Genomic DNA, 17,605 nt, shown 5'->3' on the forward strand with positions numbered 1-17,605 from the left:
TAAAAATGTTTATTAAGAGTTTATTATAACGTATAGTCATATATTTAAGGCACATGAAAAAGTTTTGGCATTAAATTGCAAGGAAAAAACCCAAATTGTCCCAGTAGATTTCAGAATCCATCAGTCCAAATAGTTTTTTTTTTAATTGAAGTACAGACAGTTACAATGTGTCAGTCTCTAGCGTACAGCACAATGTCCCAGTCATGCATATACATACATGTATTTGTTTTCATACCAAATAGTTTTAAGACAATATTTCAGCAGCACTGGTCGGTCATCTCAGATAAGGCCCGAGCTCCGGGCCACAGGGACCCCGTGCCTGAGCAGCTGCTGTCTGGTGTACTCCCAGATCAGCAGGGCACCGCTCACGTGGACGTTGAGGGAGCGGATGATACCCTGCTGAGGGATTTCCACACACACATCCAACTGCTGGATCAGATTTGCAGGAATCCCCTCACGTTCATTTCTGATGAAGAAAAAAATGGGAGAAGAAAGTTAGCTTTCTTATAATAAACGTTTTTTTCTCAGATACTCTGGATGTTACTGGAAGAGACAGGTTACTAAATGAAACAAGTCCATAGTACCTGACACCGTAGTACCAGGAACATAAAAGAGAGTAACAAAAACGTTTATGGTTCAATTCTGGGTTCACCTGTCCATACCAAATAGGTGAAATAAAACAAAAACTAGGGGCGCTTTCCATAAACCTTGTCAGAAGTCAGGGGCAGGTGTAGTATCAGGAATCCAAGTACACTGTAAATCCTCTGAAACATTTTCTAGACAGGGACTCAAGAGAATGTCCTTACCCCAACAAGAGTAGAGACTTCTCAGGAAAGCAATACTGGGTAAGGTCTACACTTTTGACGGTTTGTTCCACACCCACGATGGTATAACCTTCTGCTTTTTTCTGCTGCAGATAATCAATTAGCTGAGGTGGTCTGACCTTAATATTAGTTTAAAAAGAGTAGAATATTAAATCATTCATTTACTCCTGCTGGGAGTAAAATCAGAGTTAAAAAAAAAAAAACTTTTATGAAACTGAAATTCGTTAAATGGAAAAGGACAGAATTACACTCTATAAAAAAGAACTCCCCAACATCACATAAATTTATAAAACAAGAGTGAGTTGCAACAGGACACATATTACTGAAAAGAATTCTACATTATTGAGGATTTCTCAAAATACAACCATGTGAAACATAAAAGGAGGGGGGAGGGTATAGCTCAGCGGTAGAGCATGTGCTTAGCATGCACGAGGTCCTGGGTTCAATCCCCAGTGCCTCCATTAAAGATAATAAATAAACAAACAAACAAACCTAATTACCCCACCCCCCAAAAAACCCAAAATAAAACAAAGAGAACAGAGTGGGATGTATTTTACTTTTCAGTATTGTTTTTAAACTGTTAAAGGCTGGACTACTTGCAAAAGGGTTGACACATGAAGACAAGAGTTCAACAAAAGATTTTAGCAAATAAGAATTTTAACAGTAAATCGCTTTCCACCCACCTCCACCAGCGGAAGCCACTGTTCTGCGGAAACACTGAGGTGCTGAAACTGTCTGTCTCGGATGCACTGAAGATTGCCAACGGCGAGCGCCGAGGCCCCAAACACCTCGCAGGTCCGGCACAGCCCTGCACAGAACACGCCGGTTACTGCTGCCAGTGCAACGAACGCCAGGTTCACCACGTCCCAGACAGTGCTCTGCGGCTCGCGGAGAGGGTTAAACGTGGAACAGAGAGCCAAAAGGGCACTGGATAGATTAAAAACGTTCAGGATCAAAAGATCCAGCAAGTCTCCTGGAAAACTGTAATTTTACCTCCTAAATTGGTGGGTTTGTCAATGAGCGAGGCCACCACAATCAGTCTACTGATTGACTTTCCCAGCTTGGCAGCGCGATCCTGAAAAACTAGCTCTAGGTCTAAGTCTGGAACGTTATTTTTCCACGGGATAATCTTCTTCTGAACATCAGTCCACTCCGACTGGTTATCTGCTTCGCCCGAGTTAGAACCTGGGAAGGAAAAAGAAAATATCAATTTCCCTCTCTTTATTTACATACATAAAAATTAAGAGCTTAAAATGATAATTTAGAATGAGATTTATTAAAGAACTTTACTTGGGTTCACATATAACGGCCATTTTCAATAATAATTTAAAATTTTCAAATTCAACTCTACTAACCAATATTCTACATTTCATGAAAGTAACACGTGCACATTTTTTACATTTTAGCACACCCCAAACTGGGAAGCATCTTAGAACCCGTAAGGGTAGCATAGTTTGCTAGCATTTTTTCTTAGGGGGTACATAAAATAATGGTGTATCTTACAAACAACAGTGTATTAGGTTGGAATTTTCTGTAGAAATACTATATTCTTGAAAACAACATAAATAGTCTTTATCTTAAATTATTTGACAAGTACTTGGGGACTTTTGCTAAAATGAGGACTGTTCTCTGGAGCAATTCTCTCTCGACTAACCCGATGAGTACACGACGTTACTGATCTGTCTGACTGCGTTTTGAGTTCTCGTTCGGGACGGAGACTGCCCCAGGCTCCTCCCCGACCCCGTCCCACTGCGGGGGTCGGGGGGGGGGCTGCTGAGCTTGCTGGGGGTGGAAGAGAGAAGCACAGAAATATGCCGCAGTGCCATACACGGAGGGCGGGCGGCTCACAGAGAGGAGGGACTAGTGTCTGGGGGAGGGAGAGGCAGAGAGCAAGACCCAGGAGGCACCAGGGAAGGGACGCGATGGTCTGCAGAGCACAGCGCGTGGGAAGCGCAGCGCACTGTGGACACGGCGTGTGCGCATGCGCACCGGACGCGGGAGGAAGACGGCCCGGCAGCGGCGGTCCCTTGGCCTCGCTCACAGCGTGTGAAGGATGGAGGGACGCAGGGGCGTGACTCCGCCTAGATCACAAGGACTTTGTACTTTATTCTACAGACAGGAGCCATTACAGGGCTTTAAAAAGGGGGAGAACGGTACTGGTTTTGTGTTTTAGGAAAATCCCTCTTAAAAGCAACGTGCAGGATAAGTTGGGGCTGGAAAACCACCGTGGGGCTTTTGCACTGGTCCAGGCAAAGAAAGAACAGTCTAAGTTAAGTCCATGCAAGAGGAGCTGAAGAGGACATGCAGAACGGCCCGGATCTGGATGGATGCATGTGGAAAGAGAGAAAAAAGGAAACGTGTGGCTTCCATGTGCCTGGATGACACCATTAACAGAAAGGGTAGAGGGAGGGGAGGGGAGTCTGAGCAGAAAGGCAAAGTCACGTTGGATATACTGAGTTTAAAGGGCTTATGGAAGAGTGTTGCCAACAAGCTCGGGAAAGAGGTGGGGCAGACATAAACACCTGAAGGTTGCAGTTACACGGCAGGCCGTTTCCAGGTGCAGAAATGGATAAAAACGCTCAGGGAGAACACTCAGAGCGGCAGAAAACCAAGCCAATGACACAGTTCAGGGGATACAACACTTACGTCTCAGCAGAAGAACCAGATGCAATATCCCTCTCTCCACCAAAAACAAACAACGCGCAGAGAAACCCCTTGGGCCCGTTCCCCATCCAGTAACTCCTCACCTCTCTGCCCCACTCCATGGCAGAACCGACTCAGGTGTCCTCACGTGTGGCTCCTCTGTCCTCTCCCCAAGCCAGGCTGTCCTCTCCCCACTGACACTGCTCTTGCCCCCGAATCTTCACATTGGCTCATCTCTCTTTTGGGAAAGCTCTTCTCCCAGACTTTGCCTAACTTGCTCTCCCTTCACGCAGGTCTCTGCTCAATGCCAACTCCTTACAAAAGTCTTTTTAACTCTGTCACACCATCTCTTTACTCTGCTACCTGAAATCGTGTTTATTTGTTCCAGGCTGACCCTCTGCAGGAATGTAAGCTCCGTAAGGGCAGGGCCCTTGCCTCCTGTCCAACACACAGGAGGCAGTCAATAAATCTTTGTTGGTGGAGTAAATAAATATAAGGAGATAAATCTTAAAATGCATTTGTGAACCATCTAGAATGTTTGATAGAAAAATACACTTTCCTAGAACTCTCCTCCAGACATACTAAGTTAAAATCTAAGGGTGGGACCCAAGAATCTGCACTGTAACAAGCTGTTCAAGGGATTCTTAAAAACATTAAAATTTAGAGAACTATAAATACAAGGGACGGTCGGGGGGTGGGGGGTGGATCTCAGAGGAGAGTAAGCAAAGTCAGACTGTGGAGGAACATCAGGGTAGCGAGCTACCTAAAGGTCAGGTGTGGTGAGAGAAAGGTGAGTGTTTAGATTCTGTAAAGAAGGAGACAAAGACAGTTTCTGACTTTCTGAAAGGAATTTCAGTGATGCTTACGGGTCAGGGAAGCCAGGACGAGGACAAATGTGAGTGACTGACAGACTGATGAGAACAAAGACCACTACTGCACATTTCCTAAGGTTCGTTGTGATTTTAAAAACTGGGGGGGGGGGGGGGGGGGGACTTGACCCCTGGTTTTTGGGGGCAGCTTGACTGTGAAGGGGAGGAGGAGCTGGAGGGAGCAAATGAGGGAAAGGGGTGTCCTAGAGAGAGCTGAAGGGAAGGAGGGGGGAGATGGAGGAGGAGGATGGGCAACAGTGAGTGATGTCCAACCAGACCCAGCAGGACGAGGATCGGGAGCCCCGCTTTATAAGTGGGACAAGAAGAGAGATTTCTTAATCTGGCCCTCTAAAAAATCTGTTTTCAGAAGTACATAGTGGAAAAGCAATGACTATTAGTTAACGATATTTCAAGGAAGAGAGAAGCCTCTGGCTTTACAGAGTCAAGGAGATCAGGCTCCCTCTGGCTCTTAAGAGCAAAGCGAACGTCAACTAAAGGTGCTGAAGTGACACCACGTGCTCTGTCTTTACTCTCGGAGGAGGAGCAGAGTTCACCACGTCAATGGAAAAGTGATACCGTCAACTCTCTGTTCTCAGTAATGGACGTCAACAAGCCCGAGCCAGGCAACCCGGGGAGAAAATAAACCAAAAGTTCTTTTTACCTATGTCCTGCTGAGCCCAGTCACCTGGCTTCAGTTCACAAAGCTGAGTTGGAGAACGGTACCACTGAAATCCCGCATCGAGAGGAATGTCAGTGAACTTGGTAAATTTACCAATGGAGATCCACTCGTCTTCAACGAGGCCAGAAAGGCGAGGAAGGATGTAAAATATGGTCTGAAAGGAGAATTGTAAAATCTAAATTTCTTCCCTTAAAACTAATAATGAGATACATGATAACATGTTTAAAGCACAACTTATGTATTATTACTGATGTGTTCTCCCAAACTATCACCTCTGATCAAATTACATACGCTCATTTATATCTTGTAGCAACTGTCCATCTGTATTTCTTATCTTCTCTAAGAATTAGGGGATTGATTTAGGAAATCCCTGAGAGTACACAGATCTTTGAGGGCAGTATTTCTCACTGTATGTCATAGGCACCACGCTCTTGCTAAAAGCAGCAGGTATTTTGGAATTCATCAGTACTAACGTTGGACAACGCCTGGATAAATGCTACTTATCGATAACCAGACTTGTCCATAAGCAGCCAAGCTCAAGCTCTCATGATGCCAAATCTCTGCTCTTGCTGCCACCGTACAAATTGGGAATCTAAATTCTGCCTCCAGTGTATCTTAGCTGTGGACACTGGACAAGCCATTAACCTTTCTCAATTTCTCAGCTTCAATTTCCTCACTGGTTAAGTAGGACACGATCAGGTTAAAACAGCACAGGACAGTGATCTGCCAGCCGTCCAGCCTGACACCCCCGTGAGTAGTGGTTACTCAGTCATTCCGTACCAATCCTCCTTTACTTTTCTTACCTACCACCAAAACTGAGATCCAGGTCATCCTCAAAGGTGGAAAGCACGTAAGAAGCAGAATTACAATAAGCAATTTAAAAATGAAATAATAACCTTGTAACAAGGCACAAGTCTTCACAACAGTTTTTGGAACGAACGTGGTTTTCTTTTTGTTAGCAACATTTGCGCAAATTTAAGCAGGCATCATGAATGCAGCTAAATGTTCCTTACATGGGGATCAATGTAATACACATGCTGCGAGCCATTATTTTATCTGCACATACGGTTAGGGTTCATATAATTAATGGGAAATAAAGTATATAAATGTATCAGGGTGAGGCAGTCAAAGTCAGAGGGAGGCAAGGGACTTACTCCTGATCGAGAACTGACTAGGAAAGGCTGACTTAGCACTAGAGTTATTAAGGGTCCTTCAGAAAGATGTCAAACAGAGCATTCTGGGCGCTAAAGGACACAGAACAGAGCATGTTAGAATAGTTGAAAAAGCCTAAATAATTTTTTGCAACGAAGCAATGGAAAGTACACAGTAATGTTCTATGATGAATATCTCACAGTATACAGATCTGTATTTTTTTTAAAAGGCTAGCTTATTAGTAATCCACACACATACACACACCCAACAAGAAAAAAAAAATCACTTACGCACAGTAGCTAAAGTTACTGATACTTCCAAGTTCTTTAGAGGAAAAGTCTTAAGTTACATATTTTAAATTCAAAGGCAGAACATTATAATTACAGCTGCAAAAGGGAGAAGGTAATACAACTTACAGAAACTTTAATAATCTATGTATTGAGTTAATCAATGCACATGCTAACTGTAATAAACAAGTTTATGGTTCTCAAAATTATTTAAGCACAATCTGCTACCATCAGTGATGTGCAGTATCATTTGCTACACAATCTCAGTCACCCAGAACCTAAAATGTGCAGTTAAACAAAAGAGGAGATCTTTTTGTTCTTTTTTAACAACGGGCTTCATTACAACGTCTCACCTGCACAAATGTTCTCACTCATTTCCTTTTTAATGTCAGAACAGATTTCTGTTTAGAGTTAAATATTCCCCCTTCCAGTGTTTACAAGTCAGACACTGCCTGAGAAACAGAAAGTGAAAATGACAAGCCGATTTTCACTGCTGAAGAGTGAGACACAAGCAAGCCACCTGCATGAAGTGACAAAAGTAAACTGAGAGCTTTATGATGTGAAGGTGGTGCTGGAGGGAAGTCAGCCTCATGAACACCCTTCAACAACCGTGGCAGAAAGGAAGCATCAGGCCCAGAGACACAGTAGAGAATTTGCAAATGGTATTAATCTCAGCTCACCTCCAGACAGTAATCCTTAAGTGGGTGAAATGCTGCAAAAAAGAAATGTTCTTGGATGCGTTGCCAATTCTTCTTGGCGTTCCTAGGGATGAAAATATGCATGAGGTGAACCAACTCATGAGTGAACCAACTCCGGTAAGGGGGGACACATCACATAGATCTCAAAGAGGTACTGCAGAACTTAGAATGAACAGGCAATCTTGTGAATTTTATCCCAAGATTTATACACCCCTATCTCCAAGATAAACATACGTTAAAAACTGACCCTAAATTTGACATTTTGAAATGAAATTCAAAGACAAAGAAATTAAATGACTCTCTCACAGTCACACAACGAACAATGACTGAACAAGCATGAAGCCAGCTCTCCACACCTCAAGTGCGGGGATCAGCCTACAGAGGGGGCAGAGGCCGGGGCTGCCCGGAAGGTGAGGGCAGTGGGGATGGTCGTCAGTGGACAAGGAGGAGAAAATCCCACACAGGAAGCCTGCCACAGGCACAATTCACACACCTGGGGAAAAAAGAATTCTAAAAGGGAGCTGTATAAGAAATCTGGACCTGGATCCTCAAGTCTCTCTCTGGCCATAAACACTTTTTTCCCCCCAGGAGAGACAAATCGTGAGCTCAGTCATTTTTTCTACTCTGAAGATTCACACAGCACACAGCCAAACTGTACCAACTTTCACAAGCCAAACAAAAGTAATATGAGGTTTCAAATTCTTAACTTTAACAAATAAACACAAACAACAAAAAACAAAAATCTGTCAAGTTTTAAAAGGCAAAAGAGGTAGAAATAAAAATTATACATGACCACTGGCAGGTTTCAGTTTACATTCATGATCAACAACCCAAAAGCTAAAGGACCCCCAGGGTTCCCGGCCACCTTCCACACCTGTCTCCTTTGCCAAAAGACAGCCCCTTAATCTGGGCCCGAGATCCCATCCCCTGGGATTTTGCTGAGTCATGCACCCCTCCCCACTGTAGCTGTATTTTGTCTGTTTGATATTGAGCATCTGAGTAGGATTTTGTTTGGGGAATAGAGAAGTTCTCTTAGAAAAGAAAAGGGAAAAAGCTTCCAGCTTTTGAACGAGCTTTGACTGGTCCATTTGAGGGGTTAAGAGCATGCCTTTAAATAAAGTCAGGTCATGCCGCTTCTCAGACAACAGAGGGTGCTAACATTTGGCTACGCTGAAGAGGAACATCTAGAGGCACATAAAATAAAGGGTCAAAGATATGAAAGCAAAAGAAAAAAACGTCAGGATGGAGCTGCCAGCACTTAGTATTGTAATTAAACTAAATATAAAAAAAAGAGTGACCTGCTTAAACACCAACTAATCCAACCTGTGCACTGCAGTGTGAAGGATGAGAGATGCTCACAGGCTGGCGCCCCCGCATCCCCTTTGTGCTCTGCCAGGCGGGGAGGGACGGGGACAAGGTTTGCTTACCCTGCTCCCTGCATGTTTTCCACTTGATTGAGACTGGATTCAATAACAGAAGTCAAAGCATCAAGTTCTTCAAGGTGCAGTGCTTTACACATGCCCCAGATTTTCTTAAGCGCAATTAAGGCATACAGCCGAATACTAAAATTGTGATTGAAACACCAGTGCAGTACGATAATGAGGGCTTGCTTCAGAATCAGTTTCTGCAAAGAGAGGACAACAGGTCTTCAGGTGTAAACATGGACCATTTCACCCCTGACTGAATGATCAAAGCCAAGGTCTACAGATGATAAGAATGCTAACAGTACATCTTATTTCACTGGTTCTGCACTGTCGGGCCTTCTCATTCTTCCTCCTCAGACAGGTGAGACACACTGACGTGAGCGATTTCCTTCAGAGAGAAAATATCCCCCCGGAGGGGAGAGTACAACTCAGTGGTAAAGTGTGTGCTTAGCACGCACAAGGTCCTGGGTTCAATCCCCAGCACCTCCATTAAAAATGAGGGAAGGGGAGGGGAGGGGAGGGGAGGGGAGGGGAGGGGAGGGGATGGAGAAAAGAAAGAAAGAAAGGTGAATAAATAAACCAACCTAATTAGCCCCACCAAAAGAAAATACCCTCCCAGCTCTGTAGTGTTTACGATGCTGTGGTACCTCTTCCCCGTGTTCCAGCTCCTGGGGTAACTTGAACAGAGCCCTTTCATGCTACCCATTGTATAACCACAGTGTTTTACAAACAGCCTCCATCGCTGATTACCTTACTATGGGCTGAAAAAGTCAGAAATAGTCTTGAAGAGCCCTGCTTTTGGTGAACTTGAAGGTGCTTCTAAAGCAAGCTATCTCACAAAGTGCTGTTGCCCCCTCGTCGTTGATCTGAACTGCTGTTTTCCCTAAGGGTGATCCTGGGCACACACAGCACCAAGTGGAGGCAGGACAACGTAGAAGTGGGGAGGGAATAACCACACAGGGCCTGCCTATCGTAATACACACACACACCTAAAAGGCACAGACAAATAAAATCTGAACACACAGATTTTTCCATTTTCACAGCCTGGAGATTTTATGCGATGACAGTCCCTGATTTCCAAAACCAGAGTTCCACAGATATTGAAAGGCAAAGGAAGTGACATCTATCGCTGTGGAAACCAGATGGACTCAAACTTCTAATAAAGTAGCAGGAGCTACCTTAATACTCCTACCAAATGGGCCCTGTAAATGTCACAGGCTGCACCTTGCTAAGAGTCTTACTGTTAGTTTCTACTGACTGAGTAAAAGTAACCACACTCACGAAAGAGTTAACTGAGATATCACACTTCAATTTCCCGAAGTGTCTCTGAGGACAGAATGATGATATAAATGATCCTCTTTATTCCATTCCTTTATTCAACACAGCATCAGCGTTGATCGGGGGTCACTGTACGTCCAGCGTGGCAGGACACTGTGGGGAGACACATAAACACACACACACACGACCACAGCATACAGACAACCACCCCACGTGATACACAACTTTAATCGCCTGTAGCTGGAGCCGGGTGAGGGAGAGTGATGAGTCGGACAGGCCCCAGCAAGAACAGTTCTCAGCCAGAGGGACAAAGATGGCTGAGGCAAATCTGAGAAAGCTAGAAGACAAAGTGCAGTGAAGAGAAAATGTATTTACTCGGCCAGAGGGAAGGTCAGAGAGACAGGACGGGCAGTATGGGAAACGGCAACTTCTCAGTGACACCGGATGAAGTATCTAGTTTTAGTTGGGATGTTGAAAACCAAGGCAGGTTAACCAAGACAACCGAAATATCGATAAAAGATAATTTAAAAACTAACAAAGAGGAAAAAGGAGGAATGTTGTTAATTAATTGCTGGTGTTTTATTACAGTCCTTTACAACTTTATGAAGCACGCATGTGACAACATCTAAACATACCCACTCCCTCTAGCATGAGTTCTGCACCTCAAGTGCCAGGCGCGGCATTTTATGCACTGTGTTCTTCATAAGCACGACATCCCCACGTAGATTTTATCATCCCCGAATTAGATGTTAGATAACTAACGCGAAGGGGAGGCAAACCTGCACAGTGATAGTTAAAAGGACAGTCATCCCAATGAGAAACGTCCAAAACAGGCCCCTGATTTCTTCCCACCTCCTGCGTGGGTCCTCACCTCCTCCTGCGCTGACCCCCGCACTCCGTGCCAGTGGCTCTGACCTTGGCCGTGACGAGGCCCTTCTCACTGCGGCCGGCACCTGCTGTCCTCTAGCCCTGGGTGGAAAGTCCCCGGACCCCCCGCTGGGCTTGCTCACCCTCCTGCATTTAGGTGCTTGTTCGGAATCGTCTCCATGGAAAGGTCTCCCCTGAAGCCACTTTCTGAAACAGCCGTCCCACCCAGGCACCCAATTTCCACCCTTATTCTGCTTTCTTTCTCTTCAAAGCTCATGCCACTACCTGACAGTATACTGTTTCTTTATTGTCTCTCTCCCCCACCAGAATGAATGCAGACTTTGTTTCGTTCCCTGCAGAATCGCTAGAGCCAAGGATAACATACAAAGACACCTAAAAGGCACAGGGTAAATATGAGGCTGGGAGAAGAAGGAAGGGGGCAAAAAAAATCAACGACTTCTTCCAAAGAACCCCACCCAGCTGGGGCCTGTGGGCAATGAAATTCACCACACATCCCAACTGCGCGTTCTCTGCTTATTATCCAGACGTAAACCCCACTGTTCTCTCTGCTCCCATGGTGTCTTCTCCCAAAGAACAGATGCTCCCTCTGACCCACCCTTCAGGACTCTCCCCTGGCGGGTGCATTAACCCCTCCCTCACCTTCCTCTCACCTGCCTATGTCAGAGGAGGGTCTGCCCAATTCCAGCCCTCAGGGTGACGTCCAAACCTTTACTTCTCCAGCACCGTGTAAAACCCACGGCTCCCCGTTCCCTGCCCACAGCCACACCCCAGACCCTGTTCTAAAACTGTAACTATTCTTTTCTAAAATCTTAAAATCAGGTGATCCCATTTCTGACGCAAAGCAGCTGTCTAACCCCTACCTCCTAGTCCCCCCACCCTTTCTCCTCACCATCTCTGCGGTGGGATTCATCAAAGCCTTGGCCTCCTGGTTATGCAACAGCATGGGTTAAGCCCCCGGCATCCTGCGCGACCCCGACCCCAGTGCGGCACACGGCACACGGCACACTGCGGTCCGCACAGGCTCTGGGCGCTCACGCCGCGTCTCCGCCGTCTGGTATGGGGCTTAGTAAGGACACGCACTGACAGCACTGGAATGAATGAGCAGCATGAAGCCTGGATCCCAAGCCCTGGCAGGTATAAAGCAGGCCTGAGGAGGGTCTGAGAGGAGAGAAACTAACACTCACTGAGTACGCAGCACTTCCATGCTATCTGATCCTCACAGTGAGCCTCTAAGCTGGGAAGTATTAAGTCCACTCTACGTGACAGGAAAACAGAAGGAATAAATTCCGTACGCCTTTCCCTGGGCTGCAGGGCCCGGCCTTCCCCTTCAGATTTCTCACCACTCTCCTGTAACCTTCATCCTCAGTCCACGCTTCATTCAAATTTCCTTAGTTTTTACTAATGCCCTTTGTCTGTTCCAGGACCCCGCCCAGAACGCCATGTGGCCCGTCAGCCTCCCCTTGGCTGTGGCCGTTTCTGATGCCTCTGCCAGGCGTTTTGTAGGGTGTCCCTGGGCTGGGGCTTGGGGGGTGTTTTTCTGATGATCAGACCGGGTTCTGGTGTCTGGGAGGGAGACCACAGAGGTGAAGAGGCGTTTTCATCACACCTGCGGGTTCCATATACAGGATAAGTTACACACTTCGGGGAAAAAAACTGAAACAGAAAGTCTTAAGTGACTGTTTCAAAGAAGTCGTCAAACAAAAACACACTTATTAAATACCAACAGACTTCATAAATCAGAAATGGAGAGACTAACTAAAGTAGTTAGATATTAGGTATCTCAGTGTAGTTTAGTTTTTTTTTTTTTGTTTTCCCAGAAGATGTCAGCATTCTCTTTTTGGATGTTCTGAAAATAAAGAAATAAACCTAAAATACGTAATACACAGTAAGTATAAAAAGAGCTTAATGGAAAAATAACACATTAGTTATGTTATCTACACCAGATCTAACGTGAACACATTCTACAGTGAATTCATTTTCAGAACTTGTTTTAACTGTTCTTGAGCTATTTCTACCCTGCAATGGTACAGTTTCTTGTCTATCTTACGTCTCTCAATAGATCGCACGTGTTTAAAACAGAAAGACAACATCTGACGTTTTCTGAGCCAGAGCTTCCTTACTCCTAGCAGAAGGTGTTAGCACGAGTTCTCACCTGACTGTAACTGACACACTGCCATCTGGCTGACGGACACTGTACCACACCATCAATTTAAAAATAATGGTTTTTGAGGTTAAAATGGGGTGGGGAGAAAGGTCTGTTTTAGGATTGATGAAACAGATTAACAACAAACCTTGATTGTTATCATGTTTAAAGACAAGAACCCTTTGAAAATTCTAAGAAACCTACTCCCTCAATATTTTTATTTCACTTTCAAGACTAAATGACATTTCTTATTTCATACAAGTGACCACTGAACAACAGGGGTTTAAACTGCCCAAGTCCACTTACAGGAGGAATTCTGTCACTGAACACGTACGACAAGGTTCCGTGGTCCACGGCTGACTGACTGCAGAGCCTCACATTATACGTGGAGTACACGTGCAATGCACAGTTACACGTGGATTTGCCACTGCACGGAGGGCCGCTGCCCCTAACTTCTGCACTGATCGAGGGTCACTATATTAAGTTTCTCCTTGAGTTTGCAACATTGTCAGTACATTCTCTGTAGATGCAATAAAATAGAAACTTGCTCTAAATCTTAGACAGGTTTTCCTAAATTCTTCTCGTTGCCATAGTGATCAACTAGAATTAACTAAGATCTCTACCTATCTGCATCGTAAACCACTAGGGAAGATGTGCTAAACCTGAGACAGATGGAAGGACTGGCCTTCACACTCCACATAATGACAGTCATTTTATATAAACATTCAATGACATGATAGCCGTTAGTACCCTGCCCAGAAATTTCTTTGAACAAGCATCTGTTAAGTAACTCTGCCGGCCAGGGAATAGTTAGATGCAACAAAGGAAGTCCTATTTAAATAATCTCACATAAATACTTGCATAAAATTAAGAATCTATCACTAAAAATTGCCCATTAATTTATCTAAAGATTTAATATGTGCTCAGGCATGCCTCAGTGTGTGTGTGCATGTGAGGGATACCTTACTGTGCAGTGGGGTCTAAGGAGGGGCGTGGAAGGGAAGGGGGCAGTTGCAAAGCACACCAGGAATACTCCAGGGAAAAAAAAAATTAGTACATATATAAATTCCATTTTGACAGTCAAGTTTGAACTCTTCTTACAAACAACTTAAACTCACCTTTTCTGGAATGTTTTCAGTAACGATGTCCAAATGTGACAAAACTGATAAAAATGTACAAATGCTTGTTTTCAGGTTTTCTTCCCCCTGAAAAAAAAAAAAAAACAGATAAACAGAAGCGTCACTCAAGTCTGTGAGCCCGTGCACGTGAGGGCCCTGTGCTGGACGCTATGGGCCCCGGGACGTGAGGCCGTCCCTTTCTGACGCAGCTGTGACCTGGGTGGGGAGGCCGGAGCAAAAGCAAAGAAGGGAAAGTAAGGTCTGAGAGCCAAACGCCAGCTCACACAACACTCAACAGACACCACGAGGGGCTGACGGCTCAGCCGCGGAGGAAGTGGGGGAGCCAGGGTGCGGGCAGGGCAGACGAGGCGGGGCCTTCAGGATGGGGAGGCCTGGCTGGAAAGGCAGGGCGGGGTGGGGAGGAAAGGACAGGGCGGGGGCAGGAGGCGGGGAACAGGTGAAAATAAGCGAGACGAACAGAGACACCGCAAATGGAGGCAAAGGCAGCAGTGTGGAGGGGGTGGCAGAGACAAGGCTCAAATTTTAAGTGGGATCTTGGAGACGCCTTCAGAAGCCATGATGAAAAGCTACTTAGAGTGTCAAACTGGAATTCAGAAACCTCCCCAACAATAGTGATTTGAAATTACACATTATTTTAATAATAAAAAGCTGATAGATGTCAGGTAGACTGGAAAAGGACTACAGACACTCCAGGACAGAAACTGCTCCAAAGGGCAAATCAGACATGAATTCCTTCACTTAACGAGTAGTTACTGAATGTCTTCCATGTACCAGTTACTGTGGCAGAAAGAGAGAAACAGAAACAGGCAAGGTTCCTGCCTTCATGGAGCTTAGTCTAGTGGGAAGGAAAGACACCACCAAACCAGACAACAAATGAGAATTCCTATTATCAAAGCACTGCTGATGTGCTGCAAAAAGCCACCCTAAGGGATCCGAACTACTCAGGGAGGTAAGTTCCTCCAAGAAAGGACACAAATGACACGTGAAGGAGCCACTGTGTAGACAAAGAGGAGAAAGACGAGCGTTTCGGGCAGAGGGCACAGCAGGAATGGCCTGAGAGCAAAAGGAGGAGGGGTCGGGGAAGGGGAGAGTGGGGCTCAGTCACCTGGGCGGTCCCCGTGAAGCAAGCTTCCTTCATGGTAATCAGGCCCCTCCCCATGGGGGGCTGCTGGGATGAGCCACGAGCCTGCAGGGTGCACTGAGAGGCTGGGTCAGTACCAGCACAGCAAGACTCAGCCTCCTGGGACTCTCATTCTCAGAGCCCTGCGCCACCAGAGAGAGAGGTCCAGCTCCCCTGCTGGTGACACGCAGAGACAGCGATGCCCGGCCACCACGGCTGTCCCCACTGCTGCTGCGGAGGTGACAAACACAGGGGGGAGTGCAGAAGTCACCCGCAAGTCCCAGCCCAGCAGAGACCACATGCAGACCTGCTCAGCCTGCCCCGGTCAGCCCACAGTCAGGAAAAGCAGTAAGACTTCATTGTGGACACTGCCGGCCTTTGGAGTGTTCTAGCTACAGAAAACCGAGACAATCCGTGTGACTGAAGTGTGGGTGTGGGGGATGCACACAGGACTCAGGAGGGAGGAGGCAGGAGACCACGTAAGGCCCGCGGGCCAGTCTCAAGACTTTCGGTCCTTGTTCTGAGAGCAATGTCTTGAGCAGGTGGGTAACCTGATCCAAGGTCCATGGGGAAGAGTCTGCTCTGGTTGTGCCATGTGGACATGAGACTGAAAGGGGGGCAAACGTGGATCAGGTGGTCCAGTGAGGGAAGAGAGCAGGCATCACTGTGGCTTGGACCAAGGCACAATGTGGCGACAGACAACAGGTAGCGAGAAATATTCAAGACCTGGTTGCAAATCAGACGCGCAGCATGAAAAGTCCCATATTCTGGTTTGTGCAACCGTGTAGATGGTGGTGCTGTTTGCCAGAGAAGGAAAAGGATCGAGTTTAAAGGAAAAAATAAGGTACTTAGTGTTTGACATTCAAGTTTTAGATGATTTACAAGCATTCAAGAAAGATGTCTAGAGCAGAGGTCAGCAAAGCTTTTCCGTCAAGGACCAAGCACTAAATAAAAGTGTGGCTGTGAGGTCCACGGCTCTGTCCACTGTCACTTGGGCACCAACTCAGCCACAGACGACACGGACGTGATGGGCATGGCTGCTGTGTCCCCATGAAACTCAGCCAGGCCCAGCTGGGCTGGAGCTGGCCAGCCCTGACTGAGCACTTAGCTCAAGGTGTCTCCTGAGAAAGTACAGGTGCTCCTATGTGGCGACTTCTATTTTCTCTAAGACATAAAAGTTAAGGTCATCTGCTTAGAATAAAGGAGGAAAAGGGCGTAGTGGACACTGATTGCCCTTTTTGGGGATATCTATTCTGAATCCCCTTCCAAAATCAGGGAATTCTTCTACCTTATAGGTCTAGTGAGAAGCTGGAAACGCCATATATTCATTTTCCCAGCCTCCCTGCAGCTAAAGAGAAGGCACCATGATCCAGAGACACCCACCCCAGTTGCTGGGCTGAGAACTCGTAACCTGGGGAGGCAGAGCCCGCAGAGAACCCCCCTCCACGCACTTGGCAGAGGGACAGAGCTCGGTCCCTGGTGGCCTGGCTCCATAGCCTGCCTGTGGCTGCAGGTCTGGAGCCCCACCTTGTTCCTGCCTGTTTTCCAAGCCGGATCCTGCAGTTTTCCAGGCATTGTGTAAGTTACCTAACTTCCTCCTTCTCCACTGTTGTTTTAAATCCCATTTGATTCAATCAGCATATGTTTTACTTGCTCACAGTGAAAAAACAGTGACTGGTGACCAAAGGAGACCAGATCTGCAAGCTCTTTATGAAAACTGAGAGACTGAGCTAAGGGGAAGCACTTGACAGAAGTGCCGGCGTTCCTGGGGACACACGAGCCAGGAAGGCATGGACCTCCATGTGGGCCAAGTTGCATTTCGTGGGAATTCCTGAGAGCAGACAAAACAAGCTAGATTAATAAAGCAGCAGATCTGAGAAGCAATTCAAGGAAAAATGACAAACTGTTTTTCGTAATCACAGAGACATGAAGAGGAAAAGGAAAGGCCAGGAGAGGAACCTTGGAACAGTGGAAAGAACGTGGCGTTTGACATTAAACAGACACTGAAGCAGAGCTTTGTCATTTCTTGGAGGTCACTTATCTCTCTGAACTTCAGTTCTTTCACTAAGTAGAATGTAAACCCCACCCTGTCTTTCAGGACAACCGTGAGGATGACGTGGCTATGCTCACTGTGACCGCAGGTTTCAGCCGAGGAGCCAGGGATGATGAAGGACAACACGGGGGAGCCAATTTTAGGGGGAGATACTGGCATCAATTTCGTGTTCTAGACGTTGAACTTGGACGTGATGATGAGAGAGAGCGCCAGGGAGGTGGCTGGAGGTGCAGGCAACCAGCGGAGAAGGGGCTGACAAGGCAGAGAGTGCAGAGAGAGAAGGACAGGGGGCTACTAGGTGTCTGTCAACACGAAAGGCTGGGTGCTGGTAAGAAAGATGAAGAGAAAGAAAAGGCTGTCTGCAGCTGCACAAGAAATCCCCAATGCACGATTTCCGGAGATGCAGCG

The 17,605-nt window shown here is 46.2% G+C and overlaps 1 protein-coding gene across 6 annotated transcripts in view; it reads right to left on the reverse strand.

Moving 5' to 3' along the window:
• Positions 1–17,605, reverse strand: part of TARBP1 (TAR (HIV-1) RNA binding protein 1) — a 60,866-nt gene continuing 43,261 nt past the window's right edge. For 2 of the 6 annotated variants that reach the window (XM_031460885.2, XM_031460884.2), the window contains 8 exons: positions 14,004–14,090; positions 8,580–8,776; positions 7,135–7,216; positions 4,998–5,169; positions 1,818–2,009; positions 1,508–1,632; positions 807–943; positions 1–466 (listed from right to left, as the gene is read on the reverse strand). In XM_031460885.2, the coding sequence (XP_031316745.2) occupies positions 280–466; positions 807–943; positions 1,508–1,632; positions 1,818–2,009; positions 4,998–5,169; positions 7,135–7,216; positions 8,580–8,776; positions 14,004–14,090 (1,179 nt within the window). In that variant the 3' untranslated portion in view covers positions 1–279. The other 4 variants (XR_010381837.1, XR_010381836.1, XR_010381835.1 and 1 more) reach the window with 4 other exon arrangements.

This window comes from Camelus dromedarius, chromosome 8 (assembly GCF_036321535.1).
Source record: "Camelus dromedarius isolate mCamDro1 chromosome 8, mCamDro1.pat, whole genome shotgun sequence".
NCBI lineage: Eukaryota > Metazoa > Chordata > Mammalia > Artiodactyla > Camelidae > Camelus > Camelus dromedarius.